Source organism: Fonsecaea monophora (assembly GCF_001642475.1).
Source record: "Fonsecaea monophora strain CBS 269.37 chromosome Unknown Scaff58, whole genome shotgun sequence".
NCBI classification, from domain to species: domain Eukaryota; kingdom Fungi; phylum Ascomycota; class Eurotiomycetes; order Chaetothyriales; family Herpotrichiellaceae; genus Fonsecaea; species Fonsecaea monophora.
In genome coordinates this window covers 120,122-139,847 of record NW_019173989.1, presented here as the reverse complement: position 1 = coordinate 139,847, position 19,726 = coordinate 120,122, and the positions used below count along the sequence as shown (strand labels likewise).

The following is a 19,726-nucleotide window of genomic DNA, read 5'->3' as shown; positions in this document are numbered from 1 at the left end:
CAAGCCGACACGTTTCTCACCAAGTGACCAACCACTACCAACTCACTTCCCACATGTTTGTGTTGTTGTTGTTGTGGTGGTGGTGGTGTGTGCACACCTTTTTGTTCCCGGGAATGTGCCAAGGATGTCAAGCATGCCAAGACGGTGCTTCTCTCGACCCTTCTCTCTTTTGAGATCTCTTGGCGGTGCGACTGACTGAGCCCACAAAATTATTGGCCAATCACATCCGACCTCTGACATCATACCAGCCAAACTCCTGCCAAATATCCAGGCACCGTGCCAGGGGAGTTTGGACTTTGCCCATAATAACAAGCCGACACGCCGGTTCGAAGGACGCCGGGGCCACCCCTGCGCCGCCAAAAGTAGACAACGTCCACCCCAAATACACACCTTTGTTCCCTCTGAATTGAATTCGAGAGGCACTCGTAGATCTTCAGATCCCGCAAACTCTCATGCCCTCTGTGAAAAAACAAAGGCCTCCGTTGCTCATTGACAATGTGAAGTGCACGCGGAGTGCTGTGCTAGACGCGGTCTTTCCAGCGCCTCGAGGCAGGCTTCAAGGTGCGAATTGGCATCTGAATCGGGGTGCTCATGGGGAGGTCGTCTATGCCCGTTGGCTTTGAAGGATCGCTGGACGGCATGGTGATTGCTTTTCCAGAGGCTGCGCGGAATCGTTTGGTCGTCTCTGGTATGCCTTCCTCCTCCACCTCCTCTTCGGCTTTCCTCTTTTTGATCCATTTCTCCTCCTCCTCCTCGGTTTTCTTCTTTTTGCCCTGCTCCTCCATATCAAGTCTCTGTCTCTCACGCCGTGAGTACTCCTTGAGTTTCTTCAGCGTCCTTCCGGCCCACTTCTCGCGATACCACCACGGCAGTAATTCCAGGCTGGCTTCTCTCCATTCCTTGGTGGCTTGCCAGTACTTGCGAAGAATGTCGTTGCGGCGCTCTTCTTCCGGGTTGTCCAAGATTCCCGCAGCCAGCGCTTCCTCAAAGGCCCGCATGGCGCCAGGCTGCGTCGTGCGAACAGCGCGAGCCTTGACGTGGAAACAATGCGTGATGTACACCATATACTCGGCTTGTCTAGTCGCCAGCCCCTGGAGTACGTCGAGCTCGAGCTTAAATCGAGTGGAAGGTTCGTCTTTAACACAGGCGCTCCTGCGGTACATGAAGGTCTGATAACCTTCACGGAGATAGTCCTCGGGAAAGTCGTCGTAGTATTCGGGTGGTAGAGGGGGATCGCCCACGTCAACACCAACTTCCTTTTCCAGGTCTCGAGTCTCCTCTGCGGCAACCTTACAGCCGCGGGCGCGGTACTGCCACACGTTAAAGTTGATCAGATCTCGAACCTGCTCTTTCAATGCCATCCAGCCTTTGGGTTCCACGGCGTCGGGCCGAATCCATGCCCAGAGTGGATTATCAGCCATGATAATGCTGTCGCAAGCGATATTCCCGTAACCAAGGACACAGCTTGGGTATATTCCGTAGCCCTTGCGCTGTCGCTCACACGTGGCCCGGAAGCTCCCCGGCATATATGCAGGGCGCCAGGCAGCCTCGCGCAGTATACCCAGATAATATTGTTCAAGCTCTCGGTCTGTGTCATTCTCCTCTAGCGAGGGCATAGGCAGCTCCAGATATCCAGGAATTGTCGGCGGCAGACAGTCGGCAGATATATAAGCAGTCCCCTCGATTGGGCGCACGAGCTCCATGCCCACCCCGGCAAGATGGGGGAAGTTTTCGACGGTGTAATCGCTGCTTGCAAGCGACTGCATCGACTCTTCACTCGACTGTGAGCTCGTCCCGTCGTCTTCTTGATCGGATGACTCGCCATTGTCATCGTCGTCATAATCCTCGTCGTCATTATCCTCGTCGTCCATTGCCCACATGTCCTCATCTATTTGCATGGTGTCGTTGCCTTGAGGTTTGGAGCAAGGGTGGACGCCCCAGAACCTATCCTCGTCAACGCATTTATCCGGACCGTCTTCGTAATCAACGTCGGGGTTTGACGTAGGATCCCATAAATTCTCAGGATTCGGCATCTCGTTGTGCTCCTTGAGAGAGGAGATGCTTTCCCTCCAGTTGGCCAATTGAGGTTTTTTCTCGCCCCAGCGCCTCTCCATCGGAGTAATCCAGGCTTCTTTACCAGGGTGTGTCCACTCTGGTCGTCCCCTGCCATTCTTCATGTCCTCAAAGAATCGGAGAACTTTGTCCGCGTCGAACTCGTCCACGTCACGAGCATCGGCTGTTGCCATGGTGCGATGAAAACGGCGCCGAAGCCGCCGATGATAAACAAAAGGACACGAGGGCAAGATGGATACGAAGGACCATCTAAAACGAGTCGGAACTGATAGAATGAGATCTATGAAGGAAGGTCACTATGTAAGGAGCGTTTGAGCCTTTTCAAGAGCTCGGACGCGTCACGCACAAAGGCAGCGCCAAACAAGGCAGCCACACGTGTATCACGCACCAAGGAAAACAAGTAAAGGTGCAGGATTTCTCAGAGAGGCTCGCATCGCAGGCAGACCCGTGACATTCTAAACCGTCACCACACCACGACACCACTGGTGAGTGTCGTGGTGTGGTGACATAAACTGTGCTAACCTTATTTCCTTCGGGGTGCACTCACAGTGAGAAAGTGAGTAAGTGAGTAAGTGAGTGCGTGAGTGCGTGAGTGGTTGAGTAAGTGAGTAAGTGAGTAAGTGAGTAAGTGAGTAAGTGAGTAAGTGAGTGCGTGAGTGGTTGAGTAAGTGAGTAAGTGAGTAAGTGAGTAAGTGGGTGAGTGAGTGAGTGAGTAAGTGAGTAAGTGAGTGAGTGAGTGAGTGGGTGCGTGAGTGATCGAGCGAGTAAAGTGAGTGAGTGAGTGAATGGGCGACTGACTAAGTGACTCAGTGTCTTGGCCCTCTTGGCAGCGAGTGCTGGTGCCAAGTGCTAGCGACGCTAGTCCTGCAGACCCACCCACAGAGCTATCATCCAATCATATACAACGTCTGACGTCACACTACCTACCTCTCCAAACACCACCACCACCCATATCGAAATAAGCAACGACACGGCCTGCATCAAAGTACCGGCGTCTTCACTGCAACTCGGCCTCGTAATAACTCTCGAACCTTTCTGGGCTTTATCACCGTCGTTTCGGTTCCTGCTACGACTCTTCCGCCTTCCGAGTGTCACGGTCACATGGCGACGCGACGCGTGTTTACGCGTGACGCGACGGAATCAGTCACTGCCTGCGCCATGACCTCTCTGAGAGCCTCTGTAACCGTTTCGATAGTCATCCGCACCACCGTTTCATGGATTCAAACGCAAGGCATAATACCGAGTAATGGCATCGTCGCGATAGAGCAGGGGCAGACCCAGCCTACACACCAGGGTCTTCGCCACAGACCTGCCACTCGGGCGTCTTCAAAATGTCCCAGGCGTCCATGCCAAGTCCTGCAACGGCTTTACCAACCTGAGGAGAAACCGAGCACGACGCGGCGCAGCCCACGCAAAGGCCGATGTAATTGCACGGACAAATACCGTAGTGTCGAATGCATTCACCCTGGGGGTGTGGGGTTTATTGAATGCGAGAGACGGCGACAACTGCAATTTCTCTGTGTGCGATGACCAGCCATTCAGTGACCCGCCGCAACCGAAACTCACCGTCTTCGACGCGCCTACCTCTCGTTAATACGACCTGCGCACTGATGCGGATCTGCCGCCGGGAGTTTTCGTAGCCGAGCTTAGGGGTCGGACAGCATGACGTCCAAACAATAAATATGAAAAGGGCAGCAGACAAGATCGTAAGCCTGATGACGGATTTCTGTTCTTCAAGGAGATCTTAACAGCCAGGAAGTTTGGCAATTGTTCGTAGGAGACGTGGAGGAGGGCAGCCTATGCACGCCTCATCTGTGTTGCTATTGTCCTGAGCCCGTGAAAAGGGAGCCTGAAGCGTTGACCTCACTGCTGAGAATGTTGTCGGCGCTCATCAGGTATTCAACCAGCTAAGCTAGCTAGCTATTTGTCCTCCCTCAACCTCCTGCCTCTTTGGTCAACGACATAGTTACGGTATCCCCGGCAACGTCAATATCATAGGATTCAAGCCATCAACCACGTTCCAGCTCGAGTGGGAGTCGCAGTTTCGGAACGAATTCTGCCGAGATGAACTCGACGATCCGGACAGACTGGGATGCTCTGAGATCTGGGAAGGAGACGGGCGTTTGTATCTCTCGAATGTGTCCCTCGCGCATCTATAAGTAGGTGGCAAACAACATGGCAATGCATACCTTTGAAACTCATCCGCGTTCTCTCACACCAACTATATCAGCTTTGGTGTCCCGGGCAGGAACTGAGTTCCCACCGTTATCGTCTTCCACCTCGTGCTTCGCCGTCCTTGTCCTCGTCAAGCGTGTCATCATAGTCGCACTCCTTCTCCTCCTTGGCACTGGTGTCTCGGCTTCCACGAGGTCCTCGTCGAAGTCTTGGTCAGATTCCTCGTTCTGCCACTGCCTTGTTATTCTTTTTATCCATAAATAGGGTACGCATGAATAGCTTAGGCCGTTTGCCATTCGCATTCGATGACAGAAGACAGAGGGATACCAGGGTGTAAAAGGGGCGGTTCGAAGAGAGATCAAGCCTCGTAGGACTGTGTGGGCAGTAGAGGGATTAGCTCTGAGCAAGTCAAGTTGTCGCTCTGTAGAGTGTAGAAAGAGAGGCTGTCGCTCTCTTTATGCGGACGGGCCAAGTGAGGTCAACGATCAAGGCAACTCTTCGGGAGATGGTAGCGTCCGGCCACCGAGACAAAGCTTTGCTACTCCCGTGGGCATCGCCGTGTCGATGGTCCATAGCTGGTGCACCTACAGAAGCGTGTGTGTGCGAGTACATGATAGTGAACCCCAAGGTGCAGACGGTCGGGTTCTGCATATTCGTGAGCGCAGACAGGCGTGTAGGGGTCTCCACGAGTACACCAATACATAGAGGGGCGTCATCCCAATCACACCCTTGCCAGGAGTACTGTAAATGTCCGGCCTCGTAGCTCCATCTGTTCCATTCACTCTGCTCGCTAAACCTTCACTTCCTCCCTCCCTCCCATCACAAACGAACCAAACAACCCCACTTTTATTTTATTACAGTGTTATTAATTACAAACGCGAAATGTCCTGCAACATTGTCAGATCTGGCCTGCGTCAATCTGTAACACCGAGTAAAGGGTTTTGAAAAATCATCAACCGCCTTGGTTTACATACTTCCAGATCTTGACCCATCAGGAATTGATAGCTGCAATCTACATTGTTAACAACAACAACATCAACAACAAAAAAGGCTCATAGCGAGAGAAGGGGGAGGGTAGATTATGGGGTTGAGCGCTCACGGAGGAAGAAAGAGGAGGAGGACGAGCAGGCGGGATCCACTGGGAAAGGGGAGAAGGACTTCAAGTCCAGGAAACATCAAAAAAATGTGCCCATTGTACAAAGGGCTACATTTTCTCCTAAACGGAGTTTTTTGCTGTTTTTACCGTCTGGTAGTTGTGTTTTTGTGTGTGTCTTCACGACACTAGGGTTAATGCTTCCACTTGGCGCGAGTATCTCGAATGCCTACCATCCCCCTCGTCGCCAAGGATATGCTACAGCCAGGACCCGAGACGTGCTGGGTAATGTTAACATCGCCATGGCTGCCGTAGATCGGCTCCTCCTACAGCATACGGCGGAGGAGGGTGCCACAGGAACTCTCTCGACATAGCGACAGGGACTGGAAAGCCTCCAAAAGCAGAACGAGTCTCAGTGCATCGAGGTGGAAGTTCCTTGTAACGGAAACGAAGGTGGACAGCCAAGATACGCGGCGTCTTTGTTTGCCAGACAGGCAATGAAATTCTTTCTGGTCCATCGACGATCCCTTTGTTTGTCATCACTTAGGTCTTAATCATTATCTTCATTGCGGGATTTGTCGCGGGGCCTTTCTCTGTCGAGCAAATATCAAAGGATGTACGTAGATGCCGTTTTGGTATTGGACTGCTGCTGATCAAACTGATGACCCAAGAACTCGAATTTTGCCCGTTGTCGATCACCACCCAATCGACTCGTCACTGTCGCTGTCCGTCCGGTCCCAGCAGACCACATTATATATCCAGTGGGCGAGAAGGCCCGGTGTTGTGGCAGTCTGCGAAGTCAAGATTTTGCAATTCTACCAATCAAGAACCCTGTGAATGGTCGCTAAGTGGCTACACACTGCCAGCCTGAGATTGGCCCCCACGTGAAGCCGCATCAATTGGGCGGCACCCGGAGCACGTGGCGCGAAGTCATCGAAGCTCCGGATAGGCAGGGCATTACCCTGGTGCATGAGATGGGAATGGGCAAGACTTTTCAGTTGATCCTTCTGCATGTCACCACCTGTCGGTGCGATCGGAGCGATGATGCAAGTATACGGGAACAATTTCCTCCCGATTTACGGCTGATCAAAGGCACTCATCCTCGCTCCCAGCAGTCTGGTCAACAATTGGGTGGAGGAGTTCTCGAAATGGGTCCCCGACCGCACCATTCTTGGTGATCTCTACCCCGTTTTCGACCGTGAGACTTCGTTGAAAGAAATACCACAATGGGACCAGGCAGGCGGGGTTCTACTCCTCAGCTACAAGAGATTCACGTTTCTGACAAATGAGGGCAACAAGAGGGGAGAGATGTTGCTCGAGGTGCCAAGTCTCGTTGTCGCCGATGAAGCACACAGGTAGAAGAATGTCAAACCCCAACTGAATCTGGTGGAGACGAGATTCAAAACTTCAAGCCGCATCGCTCTGACCGCCACCACACTGAACAACAACCTCGAGGAATATCACGCAATGGCAAGCTGGGTTGCTCCAAGCTTTCCAGGCTTACCAAGTATTCCTCAGGAGTCTTCCGGGCCGGCTACACAAAGCCGGTCATGCAAGGTCTTCAACCTGACAGTACACCATCTCAGAAGAGACGCAGCGCACAGATGTTGAGGAATTTTGAACAAATCCTTTCCCCGAAGACAGAGAGGTCTACCATCAACGACATGGCCACAGGTCTTCCTCCCAAGACTGAATTCGCTGTCACAGCACAGCTTACCGAGACGTAAAGTAGGCTATACGACACATACGCGGTACCTACGCCGATCGGTGCGAACTGGTGGGCTCTGTTGTCGATTCTAAGCTTGATCAACCAGTACCCCTCATGTTTGCGCAGTAAATTCGGGGAACAGCAAGAGATCAAGTCCACCGGAGATGTCATACCCAGCGCGGAGCCGATTCACACCGAGAAGACTCCATTCTGTCGGCTGACAGGAGAAATGGATGTTTCTACCTGACAGTCATTAGCTAAAATATTCAACGAAAAGGGTTCTTGTCAAGTCTTCCTCCTTTCCATGAGAGTTGGTGGCTTCGGCCTAAATCTCCAGGGTGTGTCTCGCGTCATCATCTACTACTTCGGCCTTAACCTTTCGTGGGAGGAACAAGCCATCGGCAGAGCATACCGTCTGGGCCAAAAGAGACCAGTGTTTGTGTATACTGCTTCCTTGCTGGGGGTGCGTTCGAAGAGGCCCTGTTCGACCAAAGCTCGCTCAAACGGTCCCTATTCGGCCAGGTGGTCGACAGAAAGCGACAAACGCTCCACGCCTCTAAGGGTCTAAAGGCTGTGATCTTGCCAGTCAGGCAGGTTGAGCAAGGTGACCTCCTTGTGGCCGAAAAAGACTCCGCAGTCCTTGGCGCCATCGGACTGGGCTGTGTGCGCAGCATCGCCCTGATGGAGGAATTCTACAAAGAAGATCGTCAGACGATTGTTCCGAAGACAGACCGTCGCTTGGCAGAGTGTCTCACAAGATGGACCGATCTGTCGAAGACGAGAGCTCTCTCAGTAAAGCACACGACCAATTTCCCGAGAGGGTCCAAGTCAGACTGCACCGCCTAAAGGTAAAGGAAGAAGGTCCATTCAGTCAAAGGAAGCAGGTATATCTCCGACTAGAACATGATGAGTTTGTCGCTGGAAACTTCGACGACATCACAACGCAATACTCGAGTCAAAGTCCACGTCGTCAACTCGAATACTGGGTGCACTTCTATATGAATCAACACCGCAGCAGAGCCGCTGGCCTCTTTCAAACGCACGGTCAAGAGGAGAAATACCGTGTGATGAATGTTGGAGGTCTCTGCACCTGCGGCTGATGCACCCGGTCTTCCTTTCGACAATTGCATCACGGTGAAAGTAGAGCACGATATTGACAATGTTTGGCACACGCAGGCAAACTGTACCAGTCGACGTAAACAGCGCTCATTTCAAGAGGCCCGAGTCAGCAGCACTGGAGCAGGCCGCAGGTGACCAACATCAATGCGCCGAAGGCAGTGCAAGGAGAGACTCCGTCTCGGCGAAGAAGTCCCGGTAGATGCTCACCTGTTCGCTCCATAACGGGGGCTCCCTCCAGGCAAGGTTTTTCCCACGACGGTTTTTCCCGTGCCTCAAGCACGAATGTGGGAGGTATGCGGGTGTTTCTCGCGTGTCGAATCGTATGCAGTTGTCCCATTGTCAATGTCATCACACTTTTATCAATGGTCAACGCGAATTCCGAACATGCGAATCATCCAACAACCAACCGGGCCTTTTCGAGGGTGTTTAAGCTTAAACGCACACCCTTTCCCATTGGGCTGCTGGTGTGGTGGTGTGGAGTAAGCCACGCCAACGTTATTTTGACAGGTGAGGCTTGGCGCCAAGTGCCAATGCCTGGACCCACCGATAGAATTGTTGACCAATCATTTACTCTGACATCACACAAACCAAGGCGACCACTACACCACTGTCACGATCACATGATAAAGCTGCGCGCGTCCACGCGTGACGCGACGGAATTGATCACTCCCTGCGGCAAACACCCCACAGCGAAAAAAACCCGCCCACCGTTGATACGTAGGCGTCCGTGAAATAACACTTTCTCCAAATTTAAGCACTAACCAATCCACAGACCCTTCTTCTCTCCCCTTCCTCGCGACTTTCCTCTGTACCGTCCGCGACGTCGCCGCCTCTTGCCTTCTGCTCTCTCTCCCCGGGTCTCTATCCCTCCAAATCGGGTCTTGATTTCCCGCTTATCCCAGTAAAAACTCATCGGTCGTCTCTCCTTTGCGGACATGGATCGTTCTCAGTCAATGGTTAGGGGAAGCTCCACGTAGCAGGAGGTGCTCATCTGTGGGAGGTAAGAGAGGCCGTATCAGGCCCACCGTTCACCTGGAAGAGATGAGAACGCCACTGGCTGTAGAGGAACACCGAAATGTGCAGAGGTCGGGGCTCCCAAGGCAGATTGCGTCCTTGATGCCTGAGTGATTTATTCATTCAAATACACGGTGTAACTCTCCACTCCTCGAGATTGTTGGAGTGCCTGTGGAGCTGGTTCCTGAATGAAATGCGACGAGTAGAAACACCTAATACCCACGATCAGTCATTGATGACCACAAGTAATCCCACAGTTCTGGTCTCACACCGTCGAGGCTGATTCGTCGAGGCCATGCTGAACCAATGCCTGACATCCCGGAGCACTCGCGTATGAATTTTCTGGTGGACCGTGGAGCTGGGTGTCTGTACCCTGCAAACACTTGCCATTCCTGAGCCAGGGAGGTTTTCGGCCAGGGCTTGAAGATGCGGACAGGTCAACGCATGTACTCTTGGCCTCCGCCTCGTCGTCTTCTAAACTTTCAGCGACAAAGTCTCCAGTGCAGCGGCTCATCAGACTACATTCGGACCAGCCAGCGACCGCTTCGGACCCCGTCGGTCTGTTGCTCAAAGAAATATGTTAATCGTATAAAGGTTGATATCAAGTCCCCTCTTATTCCATAACGCAATTTAAGTCAACTCGACGCAGCAATCGATATGAGTAATGCACAGTACATATCGATCGAGAATTCCCACCCAATATCTTTTGACAAGTGTTCGACAAAGACCACTCTCCTCGGTCAGCCATCAGTGAAAAGCCATAGGGTAGGCATCTTGTGCCGTGCCGACATACATTCCAAGGTCCACGTATCGGCGTGTCACGATTTTTCCAGAGCCTCGGGCATACATTACAGAAATCACCACATTTTTGATCCATCTCATCATGTCGTTCAGATTTGGTTTTTCCTCGCGTGCCGCTTTCAGTGCCCTAGTCGGGGCTCTGATTCATGGTCGCACAGACCTTCTTTTCGGCCCATTTCGCGTTCTGCCTTTTGTGGCCACGGTTAGCAGCTGCCCAAGGAGCAGCGTAACTCCTTCTTGGAGATCATGGCGTGAATGAGCTTGAGGAGTCTCTTCTCAAAGACCGCCCCGTTCCTGCCGTTTGCTGTTTTCCACAAGGTGGTATTTCCGATCGAGCGGGTGGTGGATAACTTCTTCTTTTGGGTACGCTGTGGCACGGAACTTTGATCGTGCTTCAGATGGCTGGAGATCGAGGACAATGGCAAGAGCTAGTACGTTCTACTCGGGCTCTTGCCCTTGGTGCCTGTTGTTCTCGCTACTCATGATGGCGTTGTTGCGAATGGCTACGTCCTCGTGGATGTCGATGAACGCGTTTATGCCGTGGTGATGTTCGGGGTCATTGTGTCGCCACTCTATCGGCTCCTTCATACGGCTTCGCCGACACACGATCATGCGCGTGGGTGTGTCCATCATCACCTGCGCGGACACGTACGGCGTCAAGAAGATGAACATCGCTGAGTACTTGGGGAGAATTTTCAAGACGCCAGAGAATAATAAGCTACCCGCGCACATGCAGGTGGTCGAGAAGAAGATCAACAGCTCAATCAGCACCATACTCGAGGCGACTGGCGCAGGGTCGGTCATGGACCCTAATACTCATACAATGGCGTCAGGTAATGTAGGAACATAGTAGTTTGACTGTACATTTGATGGACTCACGCCAAGTGGAGTCATTATCCCTCCGGGGATGTATCGGGAACACAACTAATTCTGGAACTGCCTTTCCTTTTTCTTTTCTTCGTCATATCCTGGACTTGAACTCTATCTTCCCTCTCGGTAAAAAAAAAACCAACGAAATTAATAACAATCCCTGTCACCTCTCCGCCCACCTCCATCCCACCCCTCTGGGAGGCAAAAAAACTCCACTTGGGAGAAAACTGTAGCCCGTAGTACAATGGACACAGTTTTTTTTTTTTTTGTTTCCTGGACTTAAGAAGTCCTTCTCGCCTCCCGTAATGGATGCCCTCCTGCTCGTCCTCCTCCTCTTTCTTCCTCCGTGAGCGCTCAACCCCATAATTTACCCTCCCCCTTCTCTCGCTATGAGCCTTGATTTGTCGTTGTCGTTGCTTATTGTTGTTGTAACAATGCGGACTGCAGTCATCAATTCCTAGTGAGTGAGTGAGGCCAAGAAGCAACTCATACATCACCACCGTGAGTGGAAATTTATAAACCAAGGGTGGTACGAGATTCGAACCCTGAATTTTGGTGTTATAGATTGATGCAGACCTGATCCGGCAATTGTTGGAGGGGTTTTCGCCATTGTAACTGATATCACTGTAAAAGGAAAAGTGGGGACGCGTGTGATAAATGGGGAGGGGAGTGAAGGTGTAGCGAACACAGTGAATGGAACGGGAGGGGCGAGGCTGGACGTATACGCCTGGCAAGGCTGCGATCCCCCGTGAACATGTCAAAGCAGTGTACGTGACTAACACGTTGATCCTGGTTCTGTCACCTTGAGGACAGGCATTCCCTGCCTGTCGTTCAATTACCAACCCCATCAAACTCATGTTCCCCAACGCTATGGCGAACCACATGTCGAACGAAGCCGCGTTTACCCCCATGGACAGCCTCGTGATTGTGTCCAAAAACAAGCTGCTGCGCGTAAATAGCAAGACGTACTGTACTACGGACTCCTTTAACGGCATGGGGATGGACCTGTGGAGGAACATCGACCCCAACAGCGGCGAGACGGTATTCGCTGACGACCTCAAGCCGATGGTCAACAGCGGGCCGACGGTACTTCCTGTACAGGTGCGCGGACTTCTTCCAGCTCAAGTGCGGGGACGGCAGCGTGCATCTGCCCAGCAACGCGGTCGTTTTCGCGCTCCCGCAGCTACCCGTACACACAGAATCGCTCGCTGATCATCTGTAGGTACAGGAACAACACCGTCACCATAAACTGCACCAAGTACGCCATAACCAACGGCTGGGAGTACATGCGTCCACTCACGGACAGATACTACGGCGAGAACCATGACGACGACCCGAGCAGGAACACGGCCTGCTTAAAAATCACAAACGACTCCACGACCGAGGCTGCCAGTGTGTGCATGTGATCGGAATTTTGCAAAAGGTATCACGGCGCAACCTTGAACAGGAGAGATCGCTGTTAAGGGTGCAATTATGATATGAATTCTGAGACGAAAGAGTCTAACTAGCAATAACGTGCAACCTGCGGTAGAAGAGTTCACAGATATTCAGCCTCGTGTGGGGTAATCAGCCTTGTGCGGGGTATCCCACACCTGGCATTTGTCAAGACCGTGACACATCAAACCGAAATAGATGAATTAGTTTCACCGAACAAGTGAACATCTTCCCACACTGGCCTCACAGCTGCACCAGTGAGAACGCCCGTTGCAACAACCCAGGCACGGACCATGCAGAACGAGAACGTGGGAATGGTCCGCCGACGTTTTCTAGTTGACTTTGAGAGAACCCCCCGAAACAAAGCTAAAGCCAAGTGCTCGCCCGATTGTTGAACAAGGGGGCCTCTCAGTCAGCAGCGGGGTGAGTGCAGAAGTTCACCAGGCTAGGATAGAGATGAACAGCAAGGGTTTCGGTTTCGGTTTCGCTCCATTGGCAACCCGGATGAGGGAGGCCTCGAATGGCAAAAGATTGTCTACGACGTTGAGCTGTTGTATGTTGCACATGCTCACGTTGCGCGGGGGGTACTTGCAGTGAATAAATCAGCTCCATAGGAAGAGTAATGACTTCGGATTCCTCTGGTTGAGCAACCCGTACGACCTCGGAGACGAACTAGAAGATAGTCAACGGTAAGCGGCATTTACCCTTTTATCATGCAACACTGGAATCACTTCCAAGGGAGAGTCTGCCTGTGACAACGACGAGGGAGGTCGAAGGCAGCGACGGACACTTCCAGCAGGAAGCGCAAGGCATGAGTTTGAGAGGTTTTCCCTTTTTAGGAAGGAAGGTTACCGGATTAAGGAAACTGGTGCTAGTTTTTGTGACCCGACAAACAGCGTTTCTGAAATTGGAAAATGGACAAAAATCTCAGCCTGACATGTGATATGCAGCCTTGCTTAGTTATCAAGTAGGGTGGATCATCAAGTGCGGTTTCTACGGTGGAGGATACATTTCCACACTGTGTGGGTGACGTGACGACCTTTCAATTCCATCAAACCGAACAAGATATTCCAACAGACGAGGAAGAACATGCCTAGAAAGAAGACGAACCTCCTCTTTGCCTCAACAGCCCAATCTAACCAGGCTTTCCTACCAGTATCGCTCGGAAACCTCCATAATATCCAGGACCACATCTCTTTCCACCAGCAAGAACGATCAAAGCTTGATCCGCGCCCAAAGCTTGAGTCAGTCTCTGCCCAAAACCAGGCCCTCTGGCTGACTGTCAAGCAAGTTAGAGTGCTTCTCACAGAACCTACTCGTGTCCGCATCTACTTTATCAGATGAATCAAATATGTCCTTTGATATTTGCGTGATAGTCTCACTGACAGCCATCATAGGCTCAAACCCCTTTCAGAAGCAAGACTCACAGTATCGGCTTTGTGCTTGAGTTCCTCCACTTCCTTTGCTCATCGGCCCTTTTCCACACGATCTTTGACAGTATCAGCTCCAAAGCAAGAAAATCTGATACAAGCCCAACACCACGGGCCTCAAGACCACCCAGAGAAACCTTCGCTGCATTCATTGCTTTGTTGGGCTCGCCTTGAACAATGTACCTGTTGAAACCAGACGTCCTTGGAGGTACATGTTTCGTCTGCTGACATTGGGTCTGCGGCTGGGTTCGGTGTTGTCGGGCGGGACGAGGTCGATCTCCCATTTTTGGTCGAATCGAGCGCTGAATCCTGATCCATTTCCAACCGATCCTCCAGACGTACCCTCTTCGTCTTCTGTCCCAGGAGGAACACTGAGTCCCCGAGAAAGAAACAGCCAAGGGTCTCAAGAAGAGACTATCGACCTTTATAACTGGACGGTCTGAAACCCCTTAACTACATCAATCTACATTGGAGAAGAAATATACTACCAAAAGAGAAAAAGGACTTCATGTTCTTGTAGGCTTCATATGAGAATGGTGAGGCGGGGCCTGCGGGACACACTCGTCGTTGAATTCTTTCAGCCCGTATGTATCACAACAGGAGCCAGTGACCAGCTGCGGCGTCGTAAGGCGGGGACGTCCGTCTTTTCCATAACGCAAACTTATCCCCGCATGCAGCTGAAACCCCAGAAGCGGCAGTTGCACCTGGTAAGTATGTCTTTGCTCCGGCATCTCTGGGTGTCGTTGGAGCTTCTCGGGCTTCGGGCTTTTCGACGTTGAGTTGTCTCGAGTTGGCAGTCGGCATCTCCTCTCACCGAGGTGACCATCCAACCAGAGCTGGCGCCTGGGATACGCCGGAAGGTGTGCGCCTAGGCAGAATATATCAATAACTACTGATTTGCAGTGCCACTCTCAGCCCCCAGCTACTGGTAGAAAGCTGGAAAACGTTACTATTCAAGAATAACAAACATTGCCGTCGAAAGAGGAAGTGGTAGACAAACAGCCGGCTACCGATCTGTACATGGTCCGATCACTTTACATTGAGGAGCCGTCAACACTTCTTGCCCTTCTCTTGCCTCTCCTTGCTCATGCATGCCACTCCGTCCGCGTCTCGCGCCGTGCACGGCTTCGTCGACTCGCGTGCTTCCTCCTTGGCTACCCCGGAGCGAGAAAATTAGCACGGAGCGTGCGCTTCACGAGGTAAGTGAGGTATAACAGGTACAGTGAGGAATCGATCGCCCCGCGAATGGTTACCTGAAGGAGCTCGCCCGGGACATAAATTCACTTGTCTTCATGCTCCTTGTCGAAACCTCAACCTCAACCTCTTGTCTCCCATAGAACGTCGCGAACGTCGCTGCGCGGTCAATGACACAAGTGGCACTTCTTACAAGGTCGCAGAATGTATCCCAAATCTTTACTGTCCCCGACAACATCCCCCATTCCGCACTCGAAATGTGTCGTTCACTGCCTAGTCAACCTCGCGCCAACCCGACCGTGCTGCTTGCCATTTTTTCGGCGTTCCCTGTCCACGGGACGAGAAATTTTGGTGTCGTGGGCTGGAAGATCGCCGACTTCATTGTCGAATGCAGACATGTCGAAAACAAATACAAAATTGAATTGATCCAGCGCAGCAAGAAGCAAAAGTCTTTGTCGCCAAGGCTGGTGTACAAATATGTCAAATATGCCAAGTATAAGCACGTGTCTACAAGACTGGCTTACATACTTCCCCGTACGGACTGCACTTGATGGTCGACCCTACTTGATAACTAAGCAAGGCTGCATATCACATGTCAGGCTGAGTTTTTGCCCGTCTTCGGAAATTCAGAAACGCTGTTTGTCGGGTCACAAAAACCTCCGTGTATTTCCTAATCCGGCAACACTCCTACCCAAAACAGAAAACTCTCGGCAACACTGCGCTCGCGGACTGTGACCCCTCTCTCCCCCCGCCTCTCTGACGTCGCCGACCACAGGTTTTTCGGGGCAGATGCCGAGGGCCGCGCTCATCCAGGATCAGCAGGTGGGCTCAAGTTCGTCAACGTGTGCAATGGTCCGTTGTACAATAAAGCGTGACTGCCTCAGGAGAAACCTACATCGTACACGAGTCCTGTACATGCGACCCGGACACAGTCACTGTCGCTCTTGATGATGGGCCGCAATGGCCATTGGAAGTCCCAACAAGAATACAACATCGGGGTACATGTCCCCCAGTTGTTCGGCCGATGACAGATTCAGTTTCGACCTCGGGTCCAACTCCACGAACATGATCGGTTTCGGCGGCCTGGGAGAATCACACTGCTTTCTTGGGATGCCGCGCACTTTGTTCGAATCCACCGGAGCACGTTTTTGGATATTGTCACCTTAACCACTAGCTGCTAAGCCCGAAGGACTCGTCGTCGTGGGGAACCACCGGAGCAACCGACACTTCCCTGTCCAAGGAAAGGTCCAAGTGTGGGAAGGCATCAATAGGCCACGGCACGCAAAGCAAAAGCCAAGGCCGCTATCAACCGCTGGTAGAACAGTTTTCCGTCTTCCATCTCTCCTCTCTTTTGGCCACGTCTTTTTGCCTTCCCCTTTCCCTCATCCCTCCTTGTACCTTTGCTGTCTCGCTTTTCTCCTGCCAGGCCCTGGGCTGCACTGGGCTCAAAGAGGGCTCGACTTCAACAAACCCAAGCTGGGGAGATAGTGACACAAGAATGACCGACCTCGCCTTGATCACCCACGAAAAGTGAGCCTTCGCTCTGTTCTTCCTGTGGCTTCAGGGTTGAACTACTATGCACCACCATTCTGGCTTCACCACTGGCTAACGGTTCGTCCCTTCTTCCCTACGGATGGCCAAACGAACATATTGAAGGTCTGGCTTTCCGAGCACTGAAAGGATTCTTTTCTGTTTCCGAGCACATGTGGCTGACATCCAATGCCCTCTGGTCACGATTCCGCTGTAGTATTACTTTCTGAAGAGGCCGAAACATATGACGAGGTCTCACAATTCGCTGACGGGGAAGTATTCTGCTCCACCGTGACGGCGGCCGTGTCAGCTGCTCATCAGTAGAAATAGGTAGATTCTCTTCAAAATAAATCTGGAGACGGGTCGTACCTTCTACCAGCAGGCTGGCTTTGTTGCGTGCTTGTTGATGCGAAGCCGCCGCCGCCTCCGAGTACCAGTTTGACAAGAGCAGCACGTTGGGGACGGCAGACGGCAGCCGGGATCGACGGCAACAGCGGCGGCAACAACCATCACTGTCACGTCGAGACACAAGCATGGGGCTATTTTGTTTTCCGTGTGAGGTGGTGGACAAAAGCCTCGAGTGCAGTGCTGCCAAGAGTCTTTTTCTGTTTTGGGTAGAAGTATTTCCGGATTGGGAAATACCCGAAGATTTTTGTGACCCGACAAACAATGTTTCTGAAATTGCGAGACGGAGAGGAAACTCAGCCTGCCATGTGATATGCAGCCTCGCTTAGTTATCATGTAGGGTGGACCTTCAAGTGCTGCTTTTACGGCAGAGCATGTAAGCCACTCCTGGTAGTCACGTGCTTCCACGGTTGCATATTCGGCATGTTTGTGAGATGGTCTTGGGACTCGTTGTCTTCCTGTTGAGCTGGATTGATTCAGTTTCGTATGCTTATTGCACTGATTCGATCGTATTGCCTTGCGGTATCCGTAGAAAGAAGCCGAGACTGAGAAGAACGGGGAAGGCGTGGAGGCTCGAGTGGTGTTGGCTTGTGGGGGGAAGGAAGTGCATGGTCAACGAGATGAGCTGTCCTCTCTGCCTTAGCGAAGACCTTGACGCAAGGACAGGCCGCAGATACAGGGAGATTGATCGACTTTCGAGCATTGTGAAGCGGTTGGCGGAGGAGGTCACCTTAACAGCCCTCGAATCCTTTTGTTTTGGAGAGTCGAGGTCGAGAGGGGAAAGGCGTAAACACCCAACGTGGACTTGAGTTTTTTCCCATTACATGATGTTTAAGCAACGCAGCCAGGCAGGTGGGCAGCCACCGAGGAATCGCAATGTCTGTGTCATATTGACAAAAGGTCTTGCTGGAGATATTAACTGTTTGCTGTACGTGATCTCGGGAATGAGATCGACAAATCAAGGGGCAAATTTGCGCGTCGATAGCAGCTCCAGGGGTTTTGCCAAGACAACGAGATGAGTGGCACGTCACAAGCCGCCCTGGGCAACGTTGGTGGCTCCTATGATATAACTTCAATGAGGACTAACGGAGCCAGATTTGACAGCTAGAATGACTGAATGATGCCCGTGATTGCCAGGATTTGGGAAAAGTCGTACTTGGCAAAGTCTTCTTGTGGGCGGCTCTTGGGGAGCTGCAGATTGACGGTGCAAGGCCAGAGCATCCGATAGATAAGGGACGCGATTCCATTCACCGTCCACAAGTTATTAACAAGCACGTCTAGCACGCGCTTCTGTGCGGAAGGTGGAGGCCGAGAGCAAAGGGAAGGATGGTGAGTATCAGATCAAGCTGACTGGCCACGTCCAAAAGCCCAGGATGCCTCAAGATGTGAAGAACTCATGACAGTGTCGCCAAAGACACTCCCAATTCGCGCGTCGAGAGAGGTTTCGCTATCAGCCCAATGAGTGAAGCCAGAAGCGAGTCAAAACTAAGAGCTCAAATGTCATCCAAAAGGGTAAAAGAGGAGCAGCGGTCGAGGAGAGTTGAGACTGAGCCCTGATGGCGGAAGTCCCCCTAGTATCCCCCTGGCCCCCAGCCACCGTGGACAAGAGAGCAGAGCCACATGAAAATTGAAAAAAGCCATCCAAGATCAGTCAGGCTAATGGAGAAATTCAAATGCGGCAAACCGGATACGTTGCGCTTGATGCTTTCGTAGGAGCCCTATGGTCGCGCGAGTGGAAAACGACCCCTTTTTGGCGACTCTGCCCAGCACCCGTGGTATCAAGCGGTACTTCATCACCTCCAGGACTTGACTTCTTCCACTGCTTCCTCGTATGACTGATGTTGTTCATGGTCTCAATATCATTCATGGCCCCAGTGCCCTGCTTGTTGGCAGTACTGTCTCGGTCGATTGCGGAACTCAGACCAAGAAGTGACTATCCTTGGAACAAGACGCGGAGCGGGATGAGTCAAGAGTTGGCTATGCAAAATTCTTTGACCGGGCACCGGCAGGATGAGCGCTTGGGGATAAATTGGTCAGGCTAGGCACGAACGGTTCTGACTTGCTAGACTCCATACGGGCCATTGAAATCGCGCAAAATTTTCGTTTGAATAGATCAATTGACGCTCACTCCGGCGCCACACTCGGCTTCCCCCCGGAAGATGATTGGTGATGACTTAAAACGTCCTCGTTCCTGTCTTGGAGTCAGCTGTTGCCCTCAGTCGACCAGATGTACCAGCTCCAAGAAAAGGTTTCCAGTCTTCAAGGCGGAGAGTGACAGGTTGGTGAACATGCATTACTGAGCCGATGGAGAAGATCACGTGATATGATGACGCCAGAGGCTCCCTTCCTGTGGAACAACGACGATAACAGCAAGGTCCATGACCATCCTGGTGCACGGGATGCAATGGTGAAGATCGACGTGAAGCTGACTGGATCCCGCAACGCCTCATCGCTGTCGTCGTTATCAGTGCGGATATGCGCATCGCCAAGTTCGAGTTCACCACGATCATGACCAGCACTGCCAATAACGGTCACTTCGGCGCGCTACTGCTGCTTCTCGTTGGCCCACCTCTACCGGGTCTGGCCGGGCGTACCCGAACCTCATTGATTGCGCCGTCGATCGTGATGTTGCTCATGATTCCCGGCACGTTTGATCTCGTGTCCAAAGCGCTGAGTACGGACGTCAGTACCGCTATGACGGCCGCTACGGCGCCAACACGTCAACAGTCATCTCAGTCAATGCGTAGATGTCGCTCATGGTCGTTGCTTTGTCCGGTACTAGACCTTGGATGCCTTGCATGAAGCGTTACCGCGGCCAAGTCTGGTGATTCAATATCTCTCTATCCTCTCGAGTCGGGACACCGGTGTGTTTCAGCGAGT

The 19,726-nt window shown here is 52.1% G+C and overlaps 4 protein-coding genes across 4 annotated transcripts; 2 read left to right on the top strand and 2 right to left on the bottom strand.

The window, feature by feature from the left end:
• Positions 1–521: 521 nt before the first annotated feature.
• Positions 522–2,246, bottom strand: AYO21_07514 (hypothetical protein; the record flags this gene model as incomplete). Its single annotated transcript, XM_022657469.1, has 1 exon — positions 522–2,246. One exon carries the CDS (start codon positions 2,244–2,246, stop codon positions 522–524), a length of 1,725 nt encoding a protein of 574 aa, XP_022510240.1.
• Positions 2,247–7,807: 5,561 nt separating this feature from the next.
• Positions 7,808–8,149, top strand: AYO21_07513 (hypothetical protein; the record flags this gene model as incomplete). The annotated part of the gene is made up of 1 exon (XM_022657468.1): positions 7,808–8,149. The coding sequence occupies one exon, from the start codon at positions 7,808–7,810 to the stop codon at positions 8,147–8,149; it is 342 nt and encodes a 113-aa protein (XP_022510239.1).
• A 2,272-nt stretch (positions 8,150–10,421) lies between these two features.
• On the bottom strand, positions 10,422–10,787 carry AYO21_07512 (hypothetical protein; the record flags this gene model as incomplete). The annotated part of the gene is made up of 1 exon (XM_022657467.1): positions 10,422–10,787. The coding sequence occupies one exon, from the start codon at positions 10,785–10,787 to the stop codon at positions 10,422–10,424; it is 366 nt and encodes a 121-aa protein (XP_022510238.1).
• A 936-nt stretch (positions 10,788–11,723) lies between these two features.
• On the top strand, positions 11,724–12,259 carry AYO21_07511 (hypothetical protein; the record flags this gene model as incomplete). The annotated part of the gene is made up of 2 exons (XM_022657466.1): positions 11,724–11,954; positions 12,053–12,259. 2 exons carry the CDS (start codon positions 11,724–11,726, stop codon positions 12,257–12,259), a joined length of 438 nt encoding a protein of 145 aa, XP_022510237.1.
• Positions 12,260–19,726: the final 7,467 nt, after the last annotated feature.